Here is a 24,180-nt window from a genome sequence, read left to right as displayed (position 1 = left end):
TATCGCCAGCGCCGATACCACTTATGATGCAGATCAGTGACACAGAAAATGGGCGCGAACCAGTAGCGCCAGGGAAGGGACCGCAGGAAGATGCGAATATTCCGCCCCGGATGGAACATGGATTAATCGTCACCCCGTGCAGTCCTGCGGCATCCCGTCTATAGAACACAAATGAGTGCGGCTGCAGCAAACACTGGCTCGTGCGGTATGAAATGGTGAGCGCAGCCTAGTGCTACGGCCACAGAATGGAAACGGTCGAGCCATCTCGACTTTGCGAATGCTTGTAAAGCGCGCTCTGGAACCCCACGCTGTCAGCTTTATGCTTGAAATATCAACAGGGCGCAATCGCATGACCGTAGACAGCTCTTCGCAGGCCCATGAGTCAGCTGCTTGTCGGATAGTATCTAGAAGACGGCGTGAGCAACGCCTCAGACTGCACAAATAGCCCGGGAGATATGGCTGAACCGATGTCTGCATAGCCTGCAATATTCAATGCGCTTTTAGGATGGTAGCAATTCGTTGGGCGGCCCAGCATGGTACCGGCGGCACATCCTGTGAGGAAGCTGTGTTGACTTGAATTAGGCGGCCGATGGTGACTCCTACTCTGTTTTGTTTTGTTTACCGTGTGGCTGATGAACCGGTTGGCGTGATCAGCCTACAGCTGACTCTTCTCTGACTCCTCCGCCGCCCCTTATAACGCCTTGTCCAAGAAAGTTACACCGGATTTCCTCTAAAGTGCTCAAGAAAACCAGTCGTCTCTACTGTTCACTGTTTTTTTCTGCTCGAGTTTCTGCTCTTCCAAGCGCGGAACTCGACAAATAAGTGGATAGTCCGAAGTCACTGACTTCGGCCATCCGCTAGAAACCCACGAACGTCGCAATGTGCTCTCTCGTCGCAATCCGATTCTTCAAGCCGTCCCTCACTGATCTCTCCAGTCTCAAGCTCTCTTCTGCTCTCCAGTTTTTGTCTATCTTTATCAACCAGTCAACTTCCTCCACTTATGCTGCTTTGATTTGATTGTCTTATACTCTCAGTCTGTTTTGATTTGGAACCTCCACTCAGTCCACTATGCCCTATCTTCCTGCCGAAATGCATGCAGTCTCGCATTCCATATCTCATCGCGGCCCAAGCGCGACGCGCGCTAGGGCCCGCTGGCAACCCTACGCTTCTACAATCACGTTACCATCCAATATCTCTCCGTCTCGTACTCCGATCGCCTATCTCAATACTCCAGCTTCCTCTGTTAGCTCCTCACCGTCCACTGTTTACCTCGGTTCCGCATGCGATACCGAACGCCTCAAAACACTACCGTATCCTCAACCTTCCCGAATTCAAACGTCGCGTGATCCACAGAGAGCCCGATATGTTACTGGCCTCGTCGGTTAGTGATTTCCCCGATTTCTGGATGTACCATAGAGATGGGTAGATATTGCAACGCATGCAACGTTGGAGGATGGAAGTAAGCGAATCGTGCGACCTGATCAAGTTTTTGTGCTGCATCTACCCCTTATTCTTCTAATTATGCTAATGCTGGTGATCTCTCCAGATCAGGCCGTCCGTTCGTTGTGCGACATCTGGCATCCCGACGATATACCACCCCCTTTCAGTCTCCCGTCATGCACTCCCTCCAATAATGCCGATGCCGCGTCAATTTGCTTCAGTGGCTCATCCCTTTGCATTGGACGAAATTTCCAACTTCCATCTCCACCGGCGTCCCCTTCGACTCAATCGTCCCCAGTGACATTCATTGCTAGCTCTTGTGAGACGGTTGCTTCACAAGTGACCAGTTGCACGAGTGTGAACCGACATTTGCTCCCAATCAAAGGTTTCGTGCATGAAGTTTTGCGGCGCTCACGCACTTCAACTGGCGTACTTCAGACGGCTTTGTGTTACCTTGAAGCCGTTCGTAGCAAAGTGCCGGAGCTCATTCGACAAGAGAAGGCGGGGAGCATCGAGGTTGACGGCGCGGGCGATCCGTTCGTTAACGAGTTGTGCGGACAAGAAGTCGCTGATGCGTTACTATCCGAGGACTACCCGATCGCCACCAGATGCGAGACTGAGGATGATATATTGAATACTGTTCGCATATCCGACGATGAACCTAACAGCTGTACCCTGACATTCGTGCCTGGGGCGCAATCGTCACCGAAGTTTGCATCACGTTCCCCTCTGCCTCCTTTACCGCCGCTCCCTTCTCCTTTGCTATGTCCCCGTCGCACTTTCCTCGCCTGTCTCATCCTCGCATCAAAATTCATGCAAGATCGTTCTTACTCGAATCGCGCCTGGGCCAAGCTCGCTGGATTGCCTCCCCGCGAGATTGGTCGTTGTGAACGTGCTCTAGGCGACGCGTTGGAGTGGAGATTGTGGGTTGGGAAGAATCTTCCTACCAATTGCAGTCATGATGGGAGGAGTGTCGTACGGAGTCGAAGTGATGGTCATTTGCTTCCAGGGATGGGTGCACCGCCGAATATTGTCTCATGCGAAAGCACAAGTACTCTGTCAGTTCCTCGTTGTGGCCAGCTGGCCCAGCATGCGATTGATGTCTCTGTGCCGTGGATGATGCAAGCGACGAAGACTCCATCTACTAAACCCATTCGACGTGCCGCTACGGTGCCTAATTTCGGTGGTGGTGCTTCAAGAGCAGCTCTTGGTTCGGTGTCGCTTCTTTCTGAGTCGTACACAGTGTCCTCTGAAATGGAAGAGCCCGGGGTTCTGTCAGAAGGTTCTCTGTTACCCATGGAACCTGGATGTCTCGGTGAGGAAGCTTCCGACATTATTCCGCCTACACCTGCCCTTTCCTACTCTCCCATGTCAACGTCGTCAACTTCATCAGACGGTGTCGACGACGCGGCGATTCGGGCCATATCTCTCTTGGATTATCCGATTATAATGCCATCTGGGACTGCTACCTTGCAAGATACATGGAATACTGTTGATACGCCTGATGTGAATGTCGATACCGACACAAATTGCTTGGAACCGAAGACCGCGCAATTCTATGACTTCGCCTCTGTTGGACCCAGGTTGGCACCTTTCAACCCAGTGTTGGCTGGTGCGACGTCATTTCATCTTCCTCCCTTGTCGTATGCTCTACTTAATGGCCCGTAGTCTCTTTTGTAACGTTATTCTTTGCCTCCTGTCCTCTTAGTCAGTTTGAAAGAGAGGAGAGTGGGGCACCTACATAGAATTGGATCGGGCCTCCGTTTTTCATTTTTTGCTCTACGGTGCATGTAAATATCTCACATTCTCTTTCCAGTCTTGCGCAGCTCTCTCGTGAGGTGTCGCTGTACTCTGTATACCTGTATATGGACATTTCTTGTGATCAAACATGTGCAATACGCGAAGTGGCATGATGGACAGTCCTTAAGATTTTGGTGCGTGCTTCATTGCCTGATGCTGTTGAACTTAAGTTTTGTCTGTGAGTTATCCATCAGATTGGTCCATCGTCAGTGACCCTATGTTGCACCTCCCATCGTTCAGATGTGTACATGCGCGAAATGTCTCAGCTCGCTCATAATGGTCTTGCATTTCATATGTTGGAACTGTCTCGGGTTATGATATGAAATGCTGTAGTGCTCCTAAATGGTTTATTCCAAATCTCAACGACGAGCCGGAGAAGCGCTGACTTGACACGCAGTCATTCATTGGCATGGCCCTATTCGCAACATGGTACAATCTCATTATAAAGGCAAGCTGAATGGCTAGCTTATGCCTGCCTCATGCTTAGGCTTGCTTTATCGAGTGTGGTTTGCTTCAGCGGACTTCTTGATATGGTAGGGTAATGTCGCGAATCGTTCGACACATTTTTCTCCTGTCGTTTGCTCACCGCAGATGCCATAACTCCGTCACAGAGGGACAATAGACAATACATGCTTACTGCAAGAGTGTCAGTCGTCTATGTGCTTACCACTTGTTTTAGTTGTTGCAGTGCCTCGGTACGTTTGTTGTGTAGGGAAGTTGCCTCCGCTGGACGCGGGACAATGCACCGCTCCTACCACGATGCAATTGCGGTAGTGCACTGTCAACCATATGATGCCTCGTCGAATGGTGTCGCATCCGGTGGGCCTACCGGAATTCGCATTAGTACCCCGATTCGACCAGATGCGCTTGATTCGCATCTTTTACAGCATATTCTAGGTCGTTTCACTTTAGTCAGACTAGCATTTACAGCGTAGGAATCCATGTACAATCAATGTACAGGTGCGGTCCCACAAGGGGCATATAGTTAGATCTTTGATGGTGGCTATAGAGGTCAAGTAGGTCGCATCGACGGCATGTTCAGTAATGGACTGAGTTTATCCTCCTAGTTTGCTCAGGTCTCCCTTTGCTGTGGCATGCGTGTACGCGATGCCTTCTGACAATGGGTTTATTTCAAGTTATCGTGGGTGAGTGAGATATTGCGCGGGGTTATTGTGGGAGTGGGTTGAGCGCCACCACGGCGATGCACTGCATGCTTATGGTGCTTCCTCGTATGCAAAGATGGTGGCACCGATCACACGCCGTCAGGATGAAACCACAAGGGGCACTGCGAGAACACCTAGTTCTCACCCAGATACAAGCACCAGGGCTAAACCATAGTGTAGCAATGACATGCTGGTTGGGATCGTTATAAAACGAGGCTGGTCCTCACTGAGGCCATAGAACCTTCGTGAGCCCAACTTTCCTCTCCATGATATTCACTGCTGGTTTCCTCGTTCTTGCTCTCTGGGGACTGTTTGGGGTGGCGACGGACGTTTCTCATAACTCACAAAAGGTTACACTGACGCCCCGTAAAGTGCCCAAAGGACATGTAGCTGGGTTGCGAAAGAGAGGGCTTTCGTCGTTCAGTGTCCCACTTATAGACCAGTTTAATGGCACCGACCTACAGTGAGTAATTCTTGCTATATTCAAGAGTGATGCCTGTCTCACGTGTTGTAATTAAGATGGTACGGAAACATTACAGGTGAGAACCATGACCATTTCGGCACTCGCATAGTATTTATGTGTGCGGGAATCTTGGCAGTCGGAACCCCTCCACAGATTCTTCCAGTGGTATTTGATACCGGCAGTTACACTCTGGAGGTTGAAAGTACGTATTCTAGCTTCTATCTTGACTATGCCAGGTTTAACGTTACATCCTCCTATCAGGCACCACCTGTGGAGAGCCCTGCGCGAACCAGGTCACCTTCAATGCGTCGGCGAGTTCAACGTATATCGGCCTCAACCAGACTGTCACAGGCGCATTCTCGACAGGCGGCGGCGTTGGCCCGTTGCTTTATGACACTGAGTTCATGCAGACATGGCATGCGGGCCAAGACACTGTCGGCGTTGCGGGTATATCTGTGCCCAATGTGCAGTTCTATACTATCGTCAATCAAACAGCTGCGTTTGCCAGTGATCCGTATAGTGGTATTCTAGGTGAGACTGAAGTCACCAGTGTTAAGCAACACGCTTGAACGTGGGTCCATTAGGGATGTCAGCAAAAGCCCAGGGGCTGTTCCAGGGATTGATCGAACAGGGACTTCCTGGTAGGCAGTAGCCATCATGCTGTGTACATCGAGAGCCTTTTTAACAAAATTTCAGCCATATTCGGGATGTACATTACCCCCAAATCGATCGGAAATGCAGAGATTACGCTTGGCGGCGTCGACGAATCGAAAATTCACAGTGAGTATCTCTTTCACACCCGTCGGCAATTGAATCTGGCTCACAGTCGACTCTTCTCCACACTAGGTGAAGTTACCTGGTCTGACTTGCCGCCCAACTCTGAAGGAAATTGGCAGCTTAACTCCTCTCAAATCTCTGTGAATGGGAAGACCACCACATTCTTGGTGACTGAGCGTACCATCATTTTTGACAGCGGAACGAGCAACATGTACTTTGATCCTAACACGACCGAGGTAAATACGGGCTACATACTTGACTATGACGGGCGGCGTCGTTGACGATCATTGCAGGCAGTCTATGCTCTGATCTCGCCCGATATTCAGCCCTATGCCCCGGAACTAGGAGCTTATGGGATCGCATGCGACAAAATCGACTCGCTCCCCGCTGTCCTTGACCTTACATTCACCTCCATCACCGGCCAGCCCTTCAACCTGACCATTCCCAGTAGCGAGCTTAACGTGGGGCCGTTCCCTAACGATCCGTTAACGTGTCAGACAATGATTAATTCGCTCGAGGGTTTATGGCTTGTTGGGGGGAGCATGCTCAAGCATTACTATAGTATATGGGATCTGACAAGTCAGAGGATGGGATTCGCATCCAATGGTGAGACCTCAAGAAGTCCAGACTGCCTACCAGAGATGCTCACAGACATGTCTTTCACAGGCGTGCCCGAATCGGCCGGAGGTGGTGTTTTGTTATGCAATGCTGGTGTTGCAGCCACCTGATATGGCGTAGAAGGGTCTACAGGGAATTTGAAAACTTCCTACTTTCTAGATTGCTGTCTTCGAATTATACGGTCATGGATTATGCATTGTGTGTGACCGGATGTTTGATAGATGCTTCAGTTCAAGCCTCTACATGAAGAGACTACGACAACCCGATTGACTGACCGTGACGACGGCTTGATTCACTCAAGCTTGGACTCAAATCACGGATTTGTGCGTGCATCAATAATACTCGGTCATTGAGCTACTCAAGATAGAGAGTGCATTGTGTATTAGAACGAGGTGATGATAAAGTAATGAACGAATATGGCAAGGTCTGAGCCTCGTCCAAGCCACACGTTCACGAGTGTTTGCCATTGTATCCCTCTGTGGGCGCACAGGCCTTCCTGGCCCAACGGTCTCTAGCTGTGGCTGATGTCTGTTCTCTTCGACCGGTGCTCTGCGTCCAACTTCAATGTGCATATTGATATCCCAGATTCTTGTCCATACCTCTCCCGTGTAAAATCTGCGACATGCCTCTTAGTTCTCTCAGTCTCAGCGACACTCGCTCAGTCACATCTAGTTCTTCCACATCTAGCTCCTCCCCGCCCTTCAGCCCTTCACGTGGAACATTCCCTTCCACACCAACAAAAATACACCACGCAGGTGGTGTCGGCGTCGACCCGACTCAGCTCATCGGGAAAGTACTCAAAGGTGTTCGACGCTCCCCTACTCACCCAAATGTTACCCTCTATTTCACCGACAACACCGCGTTCCAGATATTAGTCGACGGCTACGATCCCAGACATCGTGGCGTGCCTAAAACGATCGAGATGGACTCCGGTCTGGAGCCCATATTCAACCACACAAAGGACCTACGGGAAGTACATCTCACTGTGTCCAACGCGGCGCGAGTCACTCTTGCGGATAAAGCGTTTGACAAGGGGGGTCGGGGGAGCAAGTGGGATCAGACGCATCGTGGTATCGCACTCAAGTTCAAAGAGGACAACCAGTGGCACTGTGTTTGGGCTACGCTTGCAGAATATGACGATGTCGAGCGGATGAATTGCACCTTCAGAAGCTACCACGACGTCTATCTCGACGTCCTGGATCAGCCAGCCACGAGCCGCAAACGTAGATCACGGAAGAGAGGCCAGGGATATTCTATTCCCAAAGTAATTTAAATAATCTACAGGTATGCTTGCGTACGCTATGAATCATACTGCAGGTTGTCTGATATGGAGTTTAGTGACGCCCGGGGCGTGCTTGCCTGTATTTGTACGAGTCTCTTGTAGCGTTGGGACATTCGATTTCGCAGCATCTACACACCACTGCACTACTGCACTCAAGTGCTGTAATTTTATATACATTGATGTACTCGTCTCGAGGATGCCTCTGCACTTTGCATAATGTTATCAGACATCATTTTGTGTAGCTGATTGGCATGGAGGGAATGAATTCGGCACAAATGACTAGCCTGACGTGTGTGCGGTGACTTGCTTACTGATGAGCTGGGACAACCTTCTGTCAACTAAAGCGGACTGAAGCCGTTGGCCGTAAATCATGACATCGGCTCGCTTCGCAGCGACAGTCAGCAACGTAACTGTTCATAGAAACGTTCTTCATTGATGCTCTCATTGTCCTGGGCAGGGCAACTTCGCTACAATCCGGAGTGAAAGTAGTCGATCAGGCCCAGTTCAAGTCAAGGTGAAAAATCGCCCAGACGCACCGGATGGTTAATTTCCACGACACTGACATTAAAACCACCGCTCGGTAACATGTTATTTGCGGTCCCGAAGACAGCCAAATGGACGTTTGAGACTCCGCCGTCTGTTAGGACAGGTGGTAGAGCCAACCTTTGGCCACATCGAAAGCAGGCCCACAGCGAAAAGACGATCAGGCCTTAACGCTGACCCAGAGCCGAAAAGCGGGAGACGAGAAGAATCGGGATGTAGAGTGGCAACGACAGCCTACACGAACTATACCGAACATGTTCCCGAAAAAAAGATGTTTACAGATTGTAGCCTTGGTCAACCAGACAAAGCTGTGCATAAATGAAGGCGCTTTAGGGATAAAGCAGTCTTGGCAGGAGAGACTAGACCGATTTTTGGCTGGAGCACCGCCGCTGGTGACATCGGGACACAGGTCCTGCCAGATCGACAGCAAGAGCGGAATCGTTGAGAAGAAGGATGGCGTGTTTGTTAAGCAACCCAGACAGCGTCGGAGGGCGAGCGATGACTTCTGCGAGACATGCGGAATCAGTCTAGGAGGTTTCCGGACGAAGATGTCTAACGCCAGCATACAAACATAACGAGGTACATCTGCGACACACCAGCCGATGGACAAGCGGCAACTAGGACAGGCGGACTAGTCAGTGGTTTACGAGACTGCGCAGGGAGAAGTCAGAGTTTGAAGAATACAGGGCGCCACCAGAGTCCCGGAACAACATGCTCAGAAACTGAGGTCGGGAAGTTGCGATATTTTGCGCCTAGCACATCAAGCCCATTAGTAAAGTTACCACAAGGCTGATATGACCACACTAGCTAACGGCGGTTTTATATTGTCCAAGACAGCGCCATGATGGCAGATTCGGAGTATCTAAGGGATAGTTGAACTGCATCAATGAGATCCGAGGGGAGGAATCGGCTATACGTATTAATGCCAGAGGATGCCGTGTATCGGACGGGAAGTAAAATGGTCGAATCGAAGACCGGTGCACTGAATAATGAAAATGGAGAGCCTATATGAAATGCGTACTCGCCTGCTGCGCAGTATTCATTATTGTGATGACAGTACCAGTGATATGTTCGCACTCATGCTAAGCATGCAGAGATGCCGAGAGAAGTTATTCAAAGATGCTAGGCTGAGCGGTTCGACTTGACATAGATTAGAAACGCTCAGGAAGTGTTTCAGGGACCGTCGAAGATGATCAGAGCGATGTTCCTCGGCGGAGGAAAGGAAGGGGCAAATCTAGGTAGTTGCGTCCCAATCATTCAGAAGTTGGCACTGTACTTCCGAGCCAGCTAAGATGCTAGCCCTTGATGGTGAAATCGTGACTGGGGGTTCTCAACATACGTAAGAACGGGAGCGCAGCGAAGGCCAGGATGAAAATTTAACAGAGAACTTACTTGCGGTCAGGATCGTGGGGGAATCAAGGGACAGTCTAATGCGTCCTTTAGATCAAAACTTGGGCTGAACACAAAGGTTGCACCAGCGATCTGCCCACGTTAATATTCAATCTCAATTATACGCTTGGTGGGTATTCACAAGCCATGGACGATGGCATCCGAGGTCTGATATGTGAGAGTTCATTGAATTCATCGAGGGTTAGCGCCACGCACTCCAAGCTGCAACCGCAATGCATCAGCTGTTGATTGTGTTGGAGTCAAGTGCGATGCTGCAGACGACACAGACGGGCATAACGGCGTTGAGAGCAGCTTCGGGGATTCGAAGGGCAGAAGCAGGACGGACTCGGAAGCGAAGCGATTGGCCTGAGATTGGGTGAAGCCTGGAAAGTGGTGCAGCTCGAGTTCTCACGGTATCCATGTCTTCACCCATTCAGCGTTCGCCGCTGCGTGTCTCACTCTCGTCCCTCACCCCGAACAACTTGGGTATGGTACCCCTACACCCTGCTTTCGCATTGCTAACAACTCCCAGGGACTGTGCGCAAACTCAACTCGGTTCTCTTTCCCATCAAATATAGCGAAAAGTTTTATCAAGACATCCTGCTCCCAGAGGCGGAGGATTTCTGTAAACTGAGTGCGTGTGTTTCTTGTAGTCTTTTGCTCGTGTTTTAATCCGTATATGCGATCAGTATACTACAATGACATTCCTGTTGGTACCATATGTTGCAGGGTAGAGACGGAGAATGGGAAGACGAGACTGTATATCATGACAATGGGGATACTTGCTGTGAGCAGGCCCTTCCGCCTCTTATATGCATCGATGCTAATGCGCCAAGACGGCATAAGCCATACCGCTCAAGAGGATTGGGCTCACAGAGCCTAGAACAGGTCATTGCGTCCGCGGCTTCTCATTTGAAACCCAAGATTGGCTCAATATCACTGCATGTGCAAGTGTCGAATCCTGCCGGGAAGGCATTCTACGAACGTCATGCATTCAAGGAAGTGGGGATTCACCAGGGCTACTATAAAAAGATCGTTCCCCAAGACGCATGGATCCTTGAGAGACAGATTGTCGAACCATAGGGTGTTGTTTGACATCATGTTAACGTTGATAAAAGCCAGGCAAGTTTGACTCTGCGCTTTACCACAGATAAATAATCGATTAAGCTAGTCTTCTAAAGGCTATCCGGATACTACATTACAAGGTTGTACAATTCACATATTAGTCCATGGTAGAATGGCCAGTGATACACAAATTGCCCGTCCTGACGGTGGAAAATAAGAGATTATTAAACATAATATCTGCTTTGTGGTGAGTGCAAAGCTCAACAAATGACACTTTGATGACTTACAAGTCGATGGTGATGTAGTGTGCAATACTAAGCTTCATCCTCGAGTCCGCAACGTTTGACAAGCTAGCAAGATTCGTGAGTAATACAGGAACTCAACAGCTGTGTGGCTTACTTGGTGCCGCTTCAACGCGTCTTTCCTCGTAAATGTCTTGCCACATCCACCGTTGCAAACAAAGGGTTTGTCGCCTGTGTGCGTGTCCCTGTGCCTCTTCAGGTCATGTTGTCGGTTAAACGACAACGCGCACATGTCGCAAGAGAATGGTCGCTGAGGGGACGCCGGATATTGCAAACCGTTCCCTTGCTGACCGTATCCAGACGGCGTTGGATACTGAGCGGCAGGGAGAGCTGCCATAGCTGATCCGTGCTGAGGCGGAGACGACGAAGTCGTATATGGGTGAGACGCCGAAAGGGTGCGAGAGTGTGAGTGTGAATGATGGTGCATACTGGCAGATATCCCCTGCCCGTGACTGGTATTATACGCGGACTGCTGCATTGGCGCTGTCGAAGTGCGATCGGTTCGGGATGGATACGCATATTGCATAGGCTGGTCCGGCGATGGATACGCAGCCTGATCTGCTATTGCGTAAGAATGGCCCACGGTTGGGCTATAAGAAGAGACTCCTTGATTTATACCGCCGGTCGACCTCATCGAAGAGTGCGATGGATATGAGGGAGACGGATAGTGACTAGGGGGGGCGGCATAAGCAGCTGGATACTGACCACCATCGTTCCAGTGCGAAGAAGTATACGAATTCGAGGCGGGCAGATACTGGTGAGTGCGCCTGTCTGCCATAATTGCAGCCGGTTAGGGGAACGTTGGTGGGATGATGTGGGGGACTCACCCTCATATATATGCGACTTGCGCTAGACAATGAAGAGCGCGCTACTTCAGGCACAATCTCACTGCCACTGGGCTAGCAACTATGACGGATGCTAAGAAATCCACCAGCCGCTCCAATGCTAAACAACGGGAACAAATCAAGTATGGTCGCGAGTGCTTGATCTGTCACGAAATTGTGACTGGATTGATGGGCCGCCCAGTCAGCGTGGGCTTAAAGGAGCTAGGCATTTCATGCAACTCCTTTATCTTGTCATATGGGGAGGTGCAGAAGCAGCGGGTATCGAGCTTTCAGGCCAAACATCCTCAGGCTAGCTAAAACGGTCACCGACAGGTCCGATCATACCTCTGCCACCGGACGAAAAATCAGGAACGTGCATACCAACAATAATGATCCGGCGTGGCGGGCGCCCAGCGAGCTTGGGATCCAGGTCCGCTGAACATTGATGTCTATGTGTTAGCTGTAAGCTTTTTCGATCGAGGCTTGCCGTGGTCACTCTAAGAAGATCTAGTGCTGCAGAGAACGAGCCCATACCACGTTATCGAAACCTGACCTAATATTACAACCGAGTGTCGGGCCCCTCTGCAGTTAGGCAGCTGCCGGGATGGAGGTTGCGGGGATCCGAGTAAGCTGTGTTGCCATGCAAGGACTCGTTCATCTCCGCGCTGGTTCGGCTGACCAAGATAGCAGAGCCAGACGTACAGAATTGGTTAAGGCGTTGAATTCAAACCCTGTTGCAGCCACTTGAAACCTGAAGCTTTGACATCATCAGCGTGACATGCTCAAGTGCATGGTTGGCGTCAAAACTACGGCACCAAGGTGGACCTGCCTCGTTGTGCCGCAGCCACGGGGCCTTTGGCCGGCGTGGCGTTTGGCCCTTTGGCCTGACGATCGGTCCAGCGCCGTTTGAGACAATCCCGTTCGTATCTTAATAAAGGTATATTCGCTTACACCGTGGACCCTCAAGCCTCAGTTGTCGTCGTGCGCTACGAAGGCCTGACAATCTAGGACAAGTATGGGATCAATTGAAATGCGGCAACAAGCCAACGACAAGCCCCGGATCAAGACCACTTTTGAGACTGTCCTGACAGGGTATGTACTGGTATGTAGTAGTTCGTATTCAATATTAGCCAAGCTGATTGATTGAAGCCAAGAAAATGCACGTAGGGTCCGCTTAGTGCGACTACCGACGCTCGATGTCTGCACGGAATTGCGCCCAATCCCACGTTGATCGTAGCAACGACGGTTAGACAGACTGGCGCCGTCGTCGTAGACCCAACTAAGATCATATTGCGTGTAAATGCCAGTCTCTTATCGGATTGTTACATATAACGCCCAGCTGTTCGGCCGCCCCAACGACCGGTCTGAGTCAAGTTAGCTCCTCTGCATTACCTACAACTTTCCGGACTATGCCGTTATCTTTTCGACGAAGAGCATGCACTTATTTCGTCCTTGGAACAAAATTCTGTCGATCCAGGAAGATGCCGTAATTAATTGTTGACGCGGTCCACTTGGCCCGCAAGCTGGTTGCCGGTCCCAACGCCCGAGCCAATGCCTGGATGAATGAGGTAACATCTAACTTACCGCCCAAATTTGCGTGAATGAACATAATTTGCATAGCATATTTAAGAATAGGTAATGTACATATATGGCTATTTTCTCCGACCCGGTTGGCCCTCGGCCTCAAGCTCGGCTTCCAACTTTGAACCGAGCTTCCTCTTCTCTCGGTGCATCGGTGGTCCCTAATATTCATGATAAGACGGGTCTAATTGCGGCTTGCCCTCGGGACGATTGTTTCGTTATTTTGAAACTGGTTGATGATCTTCGAACTGACAGAAACACTGTGGAACACTATGCCCAAACGCACTCTAGTTACAGTGGCGACATCACCTTCAAAGAAGGTGAAGGTAGCTGCGGACCAGCACAGTCTCGATAGGTATTTCGGTGGACAATCACCCACGAGTCGCGGGCGGACGGCCACCGGCGGAGCAAGAAAAAACGAGAACAAGCTTTCACCACAATCATCAGGTTCGGGCTTCGCTATTAGCGGACGTGAAGAATCAGTGCAAGATGGCCCTCTTACTGGCGGATACATGGGCTGCGACGAGTCATTAGCTTGGGCCGTCGCTAAAGGTGACGGTCTTGACCTGGAGGGGCTGAGAAAACTGGAAACAGCCGCAAAACTGCGATCGTCCTCTCGGTCTCGCGCCACCACGAAGGAACCTGTAGAGGTGATAGATGTGGACCTTTTGGATGAGTTCATTCAAACTCCAAAGGCTGGTCCTTCGAGACCGGCTGGATCCGCATCGCGTTCTTCGAATCCGCCTAGTCTTGCTGTGAGCACAGCCGCAATTCAATAGCCACTGCTGCGTAACAGCGCAGGGACCACCTATGACAACCCCATTTACCAAAGTGTCTCAGTAGACCCAGTGTTTTATGTGGTCTCTGATCTTTCGACCACTGGCAGCCCGATCCCTTATTCATTCCTTGCGCACACATTATCTTCACTCTCAGGGACCCGTTCTCGCATTACAATCATTAATATCTTGACAAATGCACTGCGAACTATCACAGGGCAACACCCACCTTCCCTCCTTCCGGCACTGTATTTACTTTCAAATTCTCTCTCTCCCCCATATTCGCCAATTGAGTTGGGACTAGGCCCATCTATCATCTCCAAGGCGGTACAACATGTATCCGGACTGACTTCTACTGCCCTCCGTCGCCTGTACAACTCCACGGGTGATCCGGGTAAATGCGTTGTTTGTATCCGATTCCGATGACTCATTGATTTCAGGAGACGTTGCATATGAAGCCAAATCAAATGTGCGCACACTAATACCCCACCCTCCCTTGCACGTGCCAGATGTTTACGATGCTTTACTTCAAATTGCACTGGCTCGTGGACAAGGTGCGGCCAACCAGAAGCAGAAAATAGTAGAGAAATTGCTTGTTGCGGCCAAGGGGGAAGAAATACGATTCCTTGTCCGTACACTGAGCCAAAATTTGCGCGTCGGCGCCGTTAGAACCTCTCTGCTTACAGCACTATCCCGTGCTATGGTATTGACACCGCCGGGGACAATCACAGTGCCCATTCCATCTGATTCCCGGTTTTTTGTTAGCCCAAAACATTTAGCACAGATTCAACCCGTCTCACAGCAGCCGAGCAAGAAAGTGTTGGATCCAGCTAGGGATGCACTCAATACCATATTCACCAACGCTGAAGCTCTCCTGAAGAGGGTTTACGTTCAGCACCCAAATTATGATGATATAACCAAGGCACTACTTGAGGGTGGATTGGATCACCTCGCAGAAAGCTCGCCACTCACTGTCGGTACGCGAAGCATTGTATATTCATATGATTATATTAGTACTGATGAATGTTTCACAGGGATCCCGTTATTACCTACCCTAGGATCACCCACCCGTTCTTTAGACGAGATATATGATAGACTGGGCCTGCTATCATTTTCTGCAGAATTCAAATACGACGGCCAACGAGCGCAGATCCATGCATCGCGAGATAACAGTCAACAACCTGCCGTTAAGGTATTTTCTCGTCACCTCGAAGATATGACAGACAAGGTTTGTTTTGTGACATTTTCCATGCAAATGTATTTTACTCCTGCATCTATCTTCAGTATCCAGATATCGTATCGCTTGTCACCGACATTTTTGCGATTTCGCCTCGAACGACTTCTTTCATTATTGATGCCGAGATTGTAGCCATAGATCCCGCTGACGGGAGTATCAAGTCCTTCCAAGAACTTTCAAATAGGGCGCGCAAGGATGTTAGATCGGAGGACATCAAGATAACTGTTTGTGTATTTGTTTTCGACCTCATGTATCTTGACGGGCAGGTGGGTAATTCTTCGACTGACAGGATCATACCGTTGAAGACTCAATCGTACGCGGGTCTTGTTTCAGGTGCTATTGGAGAAACCATTCAGGGAACGCCGAGCTCTGCTGCGGTCCCACTTCCCACCTTACACATCAAAACGGAAGGAAGTCGCACGACTAGACCATGTTCGGAGTTGTGAGAGTGAAGGTGGTAGAGAAGCCATTGAAGATTTCTGGAGGACAGCGCTGAGTAGTCAGTGCGAGGGTCTGATGATCAAGGCAAGTGATGTGGTATCGATAAATCATCTGCTCATCGTCGTCATACGGTGGAATAGCTCCTTGATAGTGGAGATGTATTGGAGGATGTAGACCAGAAGGGGAAATCCAGGCATAAACCCTTGCCAGCCACTTACGAGCCAGGTACGCAGTTGCTTGATCTATCGGTGCGTATTGCCATGGATGGGCATATTGTACGCAGACAGACGGACCTCCGCATGGCTCAAGCTCAAAAAGGACTATGTTATTGGTCTTGGAGACAGCCTCGACCTTGTGCCCATCGGAGCGTGGCATGGCAACGGCCGAAAAGCTCAATGGTGGAGTCCAATCCTGCTGGCCGTATGGGACCCAGTGGATGGGAAGCTTGTGGCAATGTGTAAATGCATGTCAGGCAAGCGGGTTGTCTTTTCCTGTGCTTTGTACGACTCAAGTGGGCAGCACGCAGGGTTTTCAGACTCTTTTTACAAGGTAAGACATTCATGCATAGATTGACAGTTGCCCTTATCGCGTCTCCCAGAGCCTGAAGGAACGTTATCCCGAGGACTCGGATACTTGTTCCCCCCAACCGCTCTGGGACCCGGTGTGCGAGACTGGAGGTAAACTCTCTTTGGTCGAACAAATCTCGAGCTAAATGGGCATGTCTAGGACTGAAACCCGAAGTTTACTTCAAGCCGCAGGAGGTCTGGGAAATTCGCGGCGCTGAGTGGGTTTTTTTACTCTAAATTATATCTACTTGATACCGATGATCTTACAGCGTCACCGTGAGCCCTGTTTCAATTGCGGCGCTAGGTCTTGTATCCCAGACACGGGGACTAAGTCTCCGATTCCCCCGCTTCATGAAGGTCAGAGAGGACAAGAAGATAGATGATGCAAGTACGCCAGACTTCCTGGCAAATATGTGGCGCACCCAGCAGAGTGCTGGTAAGGATCAGCGAGGCGCAGATGATGGTGAGCTTGTTGAAGTGGAAATATCTCAGGGCGAAGTATCGGAGAACGAAAGCGAAGAATGAGTCAGGGCGGCCACAATGTGGACATAATTCCAACTATCATGCATGAAAGCAGCTTCAGGCGCACAAGTGGTTACGTCCGATGTTGAAAATGCACGTTGGAAGATAATCACCGCTTTTATCCATCATGAGAAAGAAATGTGACATCGGTAGCCCGAAGTGGTGGCTAATGGTACTTCTGGTAAGACTTGGGTGCAGGGGTGATGACACAGCCTCTCACGGAATCCGAGAAGCCTGGCGCTCCGCTTGGCTTGGTAATTGAATTGGTATGGTGCAGGAAGTCTTGCTTAGGGCCATAAGTTCTGAAAGCCGCCCTGCTCTCATAGTTGCTGATAAACATCATATAAATTTTTCACGTAGTGCCGCTACGTTTTCTCACAAGTATTTTCTCAATGATACGATCACAATGAGTCCAATCTTGGAGATATTCATTGTGCTTATGAAACAATGGAAGGTGGCGTTTGTTCGACCTGCATATTCCCCTTGTCCGTATTTCTTATGGTACGTGGGATTCTTTCTCGTGAACGTCATCAGATCAACCGCATCTAAGTTTTGTACGATACATATGTGTTGTGCACAGGTTCTGTGCTGGGCTTTGGTACCCAATTCCCTCCTTTTGTTGATGCGGTTGCGTAAACGCTGCAATGGATGCCTGTGATCCATACCATCTATCCGTAATTGGGATATCATAACCTCGCTTCTCCAGATGGCGTTTCTTCTGCGCTGGAGCCGACGAGAGTAGACTAGCTGTATTGTGAAAGGCCTCACAGATGTTGAATTTGACCTATCTTCCTCCATTTATTACATGCTGGTGTTCGCGGAATACCTTCTGTAAGGGAGCGATATTGCTGCCGGTAGTTATGCGGGAGGCCCTGACAAGTCTTCCTTGCTCAGAGATTGACAAGTAGCGACGTGATCTATTTTAACGCGAATATGTCTGAAGTGTGTACGTATATTCCATGATCGTACGGGGTCAAGTCATCCTCAACGTCGGAACAACCGCGCTCCCATCGATGCGATGGGTAGATCAAGATGGAAGATGGAAGGAGTGATTTTTCCGACTCAATACTAGCGAACCTGAATCTTCTCAAGACACCATGTAAGAGTATGGCGATCGTTGTTATTGCCAGTGAGACAACTGGAGCGGATGTCGTCGCGAGAGAACTGTCTGGGGTAGAAAGTTTGACTGTCGTATGTAAGATGAACAGGCCGTGAAGGGGGAAGCGAAGATTCCCGTGGTATCAGCTCGACTTGAATCTCAGAAAGATGCGATGTGGTGAGCGTTTACACCTGCCTAATTTGGAAGCCTGTGTTGCGACTGGCTCTCTCAACAACAGCGAAGCCTGGACTCGGAGCTTGACGCAGTACGGCATCCGTGCTGAGATCGATACTGGCTCTAGTCGTTACTTGCAGCTCTCTCAACTTTCAAAGACACAGCGTTTTCCTACAACTCCCCATCCTTCTTAAAGAGTGACTCCCCAACAACACTAACCGCGCTGTAACGCTGCGCTCTTGAAACATGCGGATCTTGAGCCTTTGTTTAGGACTTGGACTTGCTGGGATCGGCGGTCTTGGCCACGAAACAGTAGAGGACGCAGGTGGCTGCTGCGCTAACTTTCGGAGACGCACTAATTGATCACTGTCTGCGATTGCAGCGGTCTTGGCCAGGCAACTTGTTGATCAGTCGCCCTCGAGTCTAGGCACTATGGCCACTGTCTACCCCTCAAACCACACAACACTGGCAGGTAACTTCATCGTTTTCTCAGAATGCGCTTGCGCTGGAATCAGGATCCTTATCATAGGTGAACCGTTCTCCTTGCAAGAATACTATGCTAGGTGCGCTCCAGTTCACTACGTGCGCATCTTGAAACCCATTGCAGCGCCACCCCTCTCCCAGCTGCCACGAGAATGGTTCCCTCACTTTGCTCTTCATGCCAATTTCTCGCCATAACCAAAACATATTGGCTTCACCTGGCCATTCGGCCTCGATTTCAGTCACAAGTGAGCACCCGGATGCCAGTCGAGCCCGAGTTGCGCTGCTGGGTAATGTCACCATATTTGAGAACCTTGAGACCGTCCCGGATGTAGATGTCATGCGATCATGCTACGTCGCTAAACACCCCGATGCTCGCCGCTGGGTTCCTGGACCCCGAGAGCCTCACGTTGTCAGTCGGCACTACCTGGCTTGTTCCCCTCGTGATATACTCTGACCAACGTCGATTTATTAGGCGTACTGGGCAAGATTTGACCCACACGTGAGTGCACAGGTAGCCAGATCAAGGCACTATCGCGTGAGCTGACCGACCAATTAGACTGTATACTATGTGGGAGGCTTTGGTAGCGAGCATTTCATTGGCTACATACCGCTCAATATATACCAGAAGAGCGGATTCTCCGACGCAGCCTCGGCAGGCACGAAGCAAATTCTCATGGGTTGACACTGCGGTTTAATCATAAGATATCTGTACATTAGCTACGATTCAGTGTATGCAACTATCAACTCCGGCTTTCGGAATGTAACCTGGTAATGAGTCAAAGGGGCTGTTTCCAATAGCGGTGAAACGCAGTCGTCATACATCATACGTACGCGGGCTCTGTGCTCCGTTCACCCTGCTGAAAACAGATTGAGGTAGGTCGGCACATGGCGACTGACATGCAGCAGCTTGCATATCAACCATCTTTTGACGCGTGTGAGAATGATTTGAGGCTGTGACGCATTGATAGGGAGAAGCAGCTAGACATCCCCCGTCCCACTGGTGTTGGGAATCCAGAACGTTGGACAGCACATCCATCAAAAATCGCCGCGCGCAGTCGCCCCCGAGTGCGTGGCCACGTTACTACCGAACACCGAACACCGAACAGATGCGGCTGCGGCATCAAGTCGATAACATGTTACCCAGCTGGTCCAAGTCCCGCGCCGTTAGGTCACCGTCCGTCTTCGCAGCGATTGATGCGCAACTGTATAGCGCTTCCGTCTGAACGCGCTCGTCCCATTCCACGTTCGGGTCCTCCTGCGCAATCTGCCTTCGAAGCATCCAGTACGTAAGTGCCAGCTCCACCTTGATTTGGGAAGCCAGTTCAGGCCTTGGGAGTCCTGGCGAACCCGAGTCCTTGATGAGAGAGAGGGCTTCAGATGGAGACATAACTGCGTATTTCCGCGTGATTGATACTGAATTCAGTTCTGTCGCAGGCTTCGGAATCGAAGAATCTTGGTTATAGAGACTAGATTGTCCACGGCGGACTGGACGAGGCTGTAGTCTTCCTTGGGATCTACTATCGGTTCCTGTAGAATCAAGGTTGCCTACGTGAGCTGTGATAAGACTCTTGTACAGAGCTAACTTGAATTGCAAGACAGCCCTGGAAGGTGGAAGTGCTGCGAGAAGTGCCGCGATGCCATCGGACGGAAGAGAAGAGATATGGTTGCTAACTGCATTCAGGATCATTGGCAAGTCGACCAGGGTCGTCGAGGTAAGGTTTATCAACTACAGCATGATGCATGAGCGGGAGCTGCCAAGAATCAGAAGACAGAAAACAGACCAATGCGAGCAGGCGTATGCCCAATGATCTCCGCTTTGCGTCCGTTTGTTGGAAAGCACACATAATGATCTCTAGGATGACTTCCACATCCCAGCGGCCTCCTGTGGTTGTACGGGGCGGGGGGATCTGGGTCAATAACAAGGGCGAATGGCGCGCTAGTGTATGGCTTGGGTGAGTAATGATAAGGGTGGTTCGCAGAATACATACGTTGCCCGCTCCGCTCAATTGCAACCTCATCTCTCTCCAACAAATCGATGATCCAGTCGAGAATTGGCCATGCGTATTGACTAATAGGATTGAGACTATGGTCTGCGTTGTCCTCTTGTGCCGGTGACGCTGTATCCTCGCGTGCCGCACGCTTTCGAGATCTACCCTTGCGCTTAGGGGAAGGAGGCTTTTCAACAATGCGTTGCACAAACGTTTCTTTCAGGATAGTCCAACAATCCTTTGCGTTCCTAATGCGGAGAGACTGCCGGGAAATTTCTGAGTCCTCGTCTTCTTCGCCCATGTCGACAGTAGTACAGGTAGCGGTATCCCCTGATGGTGCCGGATAATGCGGCAGAGCACAAAAGATAGCAGCTGGCGTGTTAGTCACAGAAAACGCAGTGAGGAGGTTCAGCGCGGCCTGAGTGTCCGACGGGGAGGGATATAACCGCTGCTCGGAAAGTAGGTTGCCCAAAGAGCCGGGTTCAAAGCGGACGTTGCCCAATCCGCGAGCTTCAGAATGAGACTGTGGGGGATACAGGGCTATGTATACAAGTTGACGGACGTGCGGTCTGTAGCCACAGGTGAATAGTTGAGATAGATTTCCGCCTAGACAAACGCTATGCGCACCCCCAAGGTCTGTATCGTGCAGACCGAAGCTGATCCAAAACCATGATGCCGGCCTCATATTGACCTTCCTCAAAGCAGTTATCAACTAATCCACGTTGATACGCGGGCATAACGCGCTCAACGTCAGGACGGTTGTTGTGAACCACGGCTAATCGTGGAGGCATTGTAATATGGCAAGGTGTGCAATTACAATGGGGCACCTTCTAGTGACACGAGACTAGAAAGTAATGGCGAGGAAGGATTATGGATGTGAATGAGTGAGAGGATATTCAGAGTTAGACACGCTCGAATTATGCTAGAGCCAAGACCGTCTTATAGTCACTCAGACGCGTGCGGTCACACCATACTCGACGCGATGCGACGAGGTTACAGAAAAAACCACAACAAATTACATGGTTCCGAGGACAGCCTGGTAAAATACACGTAGGACCACCCGATTGGGGGAATATAAATACGTAGACAATTCGAAAACAGAAACAGCGACCAGATGGTATGGGGTAGATCTTGAGAACACACGATACTATGAAAGCGACGGCGTCAAATGAGGAGAACGTAGTACACAAGCAATTCGTACATAGAAACAGCAAACGAAAAAGGGAAGGCACGATTACATACAGACAATCCGAATACACTTTACATCGACGAGGCCCGCCAGATCGAACGTGTAATGTCAGGTCAGGATTGGTGGGTCGAACCCTGATTGAGCTTCGTGTAGTCCTTGAAAACAATGGGAGGTGATCTCGGCCGTCTAATCCTCTGACCTCCACCCCTCTCGACATGAGTGTCCAAAGACCTGACGCCAAGCTCCTTGGATATATTTGCTTGCGGCCGTTCAGAGCAATATGTGCACTGACAATCAGGGTTCCCATTTTTCTTGTATGGACTGCCTTTCATTAGCCAAACTACGTGAAGCGCAAATTCTGCAGGCGAACGGAATTGGTGAACATGTTTAGAGCCTGAAAAGATGGTTAAATCGCAGAGGTGTCAGTAGGAGTCTAGCTTTACCATACAAATAAGCGTCTACGCGCAGATCGTAGGTCTTCCCAGTCTTGTGCACCCAAAGGACGTAGTGGCGAGGAAAATCATGCAGGGCAGCAGAGTCAGGATTGCCCGTGACTGATACAACCAAAATGAGATGATAAGCAGCTGCCATAAAAACATAGGACGTACATCGATCCCACTGTCGTTTTACATCAGGTCGAACTATCTGCTCAACAAGAATCTTCCCTAGCATCCTCTTCCAGTTGTTGACAGTTTCTTCATCTGCTTGCTCAAAAACATTGATCATTCCTTCCTCAATTGGTGGCTTCATTGGTGGTGGTCTTCGGCCAGGAACCCCGTCGGTCGCAGCGTCGTCGAGGAAGATACCGATTCCAGCGCCCCCTACATACTGGCGAGCCGAATAATATGGTGTATTGACGATGAGACGACTTGACATAAATTCCAGAAGGATGACACTGTCGTAGTTGCTAGGAAGAGGTGCGAGAAGGTGGATGACGACTCATCAATGAAAGCACCGCGATGACGTAAGCAGCTCTCGATTCAATGTAATTGTGAAGAAATCCGCAGTTTCAAGACAGTCACCAATGCTATACTACTGTCGTTGGAGGACTGGGTCCATTCGCGGTTATTGGTCTTCATACGAAGGCGCTCTCGTGTTTACATTCGGAAGTCCCCTGGCAAAAAAATGCAAGGGATGTGGTGCCGCCTGAGGGGGCCGGATAATGCAGTGCTGCCAGTGCCTAGGGCCGTGTCGGACGAGATATTCCTGAATGTGAGATTGAACCGGGTTCCAGTAGGGATTGAAATTGACGGCGAAGCAACGGACGGCCACGACCAATAGTATATGGGCTGTGCCAGACTGGGTCAATGTCCACTTGCTCGAGTGTTTTTCGGGTTCCTGTGCGGTGCAGCATTGCGCTGCAGGCGGATGGCGTTATCGGGGACACTTGGGGTCACTGGTCTTGGGTCTGGGACGCCCCCTCGGCAATAGCCGACCGACGCCGTCAACGGTCGTCGTAAAGTTGTAGCAGATTGTCATTGAAATACTTGCATCCTCCCAATTTGCGGAAGAGGGCTGAGCTGCGATCTCGCCCCTGTCCATGCTATCCATCAGGAGGTGGTCCACCTCACTTGCTCGGATTCGTTATACTCGGTTACACATTGCAGCGATGTCCAGCTTCTCCAGCCCAGTTGGTTCAGAGGGTCCGGTGGCGACGTCAATCAGGGGCAAGGTATGTGTTCAGAGATCACCGCAACAATCGGATGTGATTGAGTCCATCTTCGTGATTGTAGTTGATGTCTGCCCTGAGGCCAGCGGAGATGCAAATCACAAACGACTCGGGGCAGCACCGTCATCATGCCGCTATGAAGGCACAGGGCGGAGGCAATGGAGAAACTCGTAGGTCTTTCTATCCACCTTCTCAATTTTCCACACGTCGATTGCCCGAAGTTTACGACACCCTTAATCGCTTTGCAGATTTTACCATCCAAGTGGTCTCAGAAGAGTTCCGCGGCAAGGTAGGTCTTCTTTCTCAGCTGCCAGGTTGTGCATTCATTTTCGCCTCCAAGACAACGATGCAACGGCATCGCATGATCTATTCTGCTCTTGCGGAGGAATTTTCCCAGGGTTTACATGCATTATCCTTGAAGACCAAAACGCCTGAGGAATTCGAGAAGAGCAAGGCTGTATGACGTATCGTGTGCCTCTCGTGTTGCACATGTAACGTCTGTAGTTCGGGGCTTCGTATTGGTAGGTGTGTATGCGGAGTTCGTAACCGAATTGAGTACTAACGGTGTGTTGGCAGTTGTTGTAATAGTTCGTCACTACGGGTTTCAGGTGTTTCATGTCTTCTCCCAGCGGAACATCTGAGCATCTTCTCTTACCTACTGTCCACGTAGAGACTTGGTGCGTCTATTCGTTGTCCCACCTTGCGATCATGTGCGGCGTGAACTCATCCCCTCGCGTGCGCGTTTCGACCGTCGTAGTCGTGCGTGCCTATTACCAACCGTTCTACCTG

The 24,180-nt window shown here is 50.3% G+C and overlaps 10 protein-coding genes across 10 annotated transcripts; 7 read left to right on the top strand and 3 right to left on the bottom strand.

Moving 5' to 3' along the window:
* Nucleotides 1-1,068: 1,068 nt before the first annotated feature.
* On the top strand, nt 1,069-3,108 carry FIBRA_03537 (uncharacterized protein; the record flags this gene model as incomplete). The annotated part of the gene is made up of 2 exons (XM_012325376.1): nt 1,069-1,381; nt 1,547-3,108. The coding sequence occupies 2 exons, from the start codon at nt 1,069-1,071 to the stop codon at nt 3,106-3,108; spliced, it is 1,875 nt and encodes a 624-aa protein (XP_012180766.1).
* Nucleotides 3,109-4,669: 1,561 nt separating this feature from the next.
* FIBRA_03536 (uncharacterized protein) lies at nt 4,670-6,371 on the top strand (the record flags this gene model as incomplete). The annotated part of the gene is made up of 9 exons (XM_012325375.1): nt 4,670-4,866; nt 4,923-4,942; nt 5,003-5,068; nt 5,128-5,397; nt 5,451-5,507; nt 5,563-5,646; nt 5,713-5,879; nt 5,937-6,249; nt 6,310-6,371. The coding sequence occupies 9 exons, from the start codon at nt 4,670-4,672 to the stop codon at nt 6,369-6,371; spliced, it is 1,236 nt and encodes a 411-aa protein (XP_012180765.1).
* Nucleotides 6,372-6,883: 512 nt separating this feature from the next.
* FIBRA_03535 (uncharacterized protein) lies at nt 6,884-7,534 on the top strand (the record flags this gene model as incomplete). The annotated part of the gene is made up of 1 exon (XM_012325374.1): nt 6,884-7,534. The coding sequence occupies one exon, from the start codon at nt 6,884-6,886 to the stop codon at nt 7,532-7,534; it is 651 nt and encodes a 216-aa protein (XP_012180764.1).
* Nucleotides 7,535-9,894: 2,360 nt separating this feature from the next.
* On the top strand, nt 9,895-10,558 carry FIBRA_03534 (uncharacterized protein; the record flags this gene model as incomplete). Its single annotated transcript, XM_012325373.1, has 4 exons — nt 9,895-9,961; nt 10,008-10,109; nt 10,165-10,262; nt 10,322-10,558. 4 exons carry the CDS (start codon nt 9,895-9,897, stop codon nt 10,556-10,558), a joined length of 504 nt encoding a protein of 167 aa, XP_012180763.1.
* A 296-nt stretch (nt 10,559-10,854) lies between these two features.
* Nucleotides 10,855-11,179, bottom strand: FIBRA_03533 (uncharacterized protein; the record flags this gene model as incomplete). Its single annotated transcript, XM_012325372.1, has 2 exons — nt 10,855-10,890; nt 10,940-11,179. 2 exons carry the CDS (start codon nt 11,177-11,179, stop codon nt 10,855-10,857), a joined length of 276 nt encoding a protein of 91 aa, XP_012180762.1.
* A 2,340-nt stretch (nt 11,180-13,519) lies between these two features.
* Nucleotides 13,520-16,792, top strand: FIBRA_03532 (uncharacterized protein; the record flags this gene model as incomplete). Its single annotated transcript, XM_012325371.1, has 11 exons — nt 13,520-13,994; nt 14,049-14,417; nt 14,464-15,000; nt 15,058-15,251; nt 15,308-15,526; nt 15,594-15,797; nt 15,842-15,926; nt 15,985-16,250; nt 16,300-16,378; nt 16,428-16,485; nt 16,537-16,792. 11 exons carry the CDS (start codon nt 13,520-13,522, stop codon nt 16,790-16,792), a joined length of 2,742 nt encoding a protein of 913 aa, XP_012180761.1.
* Nucleotides 16,793-18,720: 1,928 nt separating this feature from the next.
* FIBRA_03531 (uncharacterized protein) lies at nt 18,721-19,227 on the top strand (the record flags this gene model as incomplete). Its single annotated transcript, XM_012325370.1, has 3 exons — nt 18,721-18,954; nt 19,018-19,044; nt 19,102-19,227. The coding sequence occupies 3 exons, from the start codon at nt 18,721-18,723 to the stop codon at nt 19,225-19,227; spliced, it is 387 nt and encodes a 128-aa protein (XP_012180760.1).
* Nucleotides 19,228-19,665: 438 nt separating this feature from the next.
* On the bottom strand, nt 19,666-21,324 carry FIBRA_03530 (uncharacterized protein; the record flags this gene model as incomplete). The annotated part of the gene is made up of 4 exons (XM_012325369.1): nt 19,666-20,271; nt 20,327-20,481; nt 20,534-21,102; nt 21,161-21,324. 4 exons carry the CDS (start codon nt 21,322-21,324, stop codon nt 19,666-19,668), a joined length of 1,494 nt encoding a protein of 497 aa, XP_012180759.1.
* Nucleotides 21,325-22,062: 738 nt separating this feature from the next.
* Nucleotides 22,063-22,598, bottom strand: FIBRA_03529 (uncharacterized protein; the record flags this gene model as incomplete). The annotated part of the gene is made up of 3 exons (XM_012325368.1): nt 22,063-22,116; nt 22,185-22,276; nt 22,331-22,598. 3 exons carry the CDS (start codon nt 22,596-22,598, stop codon nt 22,063-22,065), a joined length of 414 nt encoding a protein of 137 aa, XP_012180758.1.
* A 733-nt stretch (nt 22,599-23,331) lies between these two features.
* Nucleotides 23,332-23,854, top strand: FIBRA_03528 (uncharacterized protein; the record flags this gene model as incomplete). The annotated part of the gene is made up of 3 exons (XM_012325367.1): nt 23,332-23,394; nt 23,456-23,680; nt 23,732-23,854. 3 exons carry the CDS (start codon nt 23,332-23,334, stop codon nt 23,852-23,854), a joined length of 411 nt encoding a protein of 136 aa, XP_012180757.1.
* Nucleotides 23,855-24,180: the final 326 nt, after the last annotated feature.

Source organism: Fibroporia radiculosa, assembly GCF_000313525.1.
Source record: "Fibroporia radiculosa TFFH 294 genomic supercontigs, scaffold2057, whole genome shotgun sequence".
In the NCBI taxonomy this organism is placed as follows: domain Eukaryota; kingdom Fungi; phylum Basidiomycota; class Agaricomycetes; order Polyporales; family Fibroporiaceae; genus Fibroporia; species Fibroporia radiculosa.
Note: the sequence above shows the minus strand (reverse complement) of the source record. Positions and strands in the feature narration are given on the sequence as shown.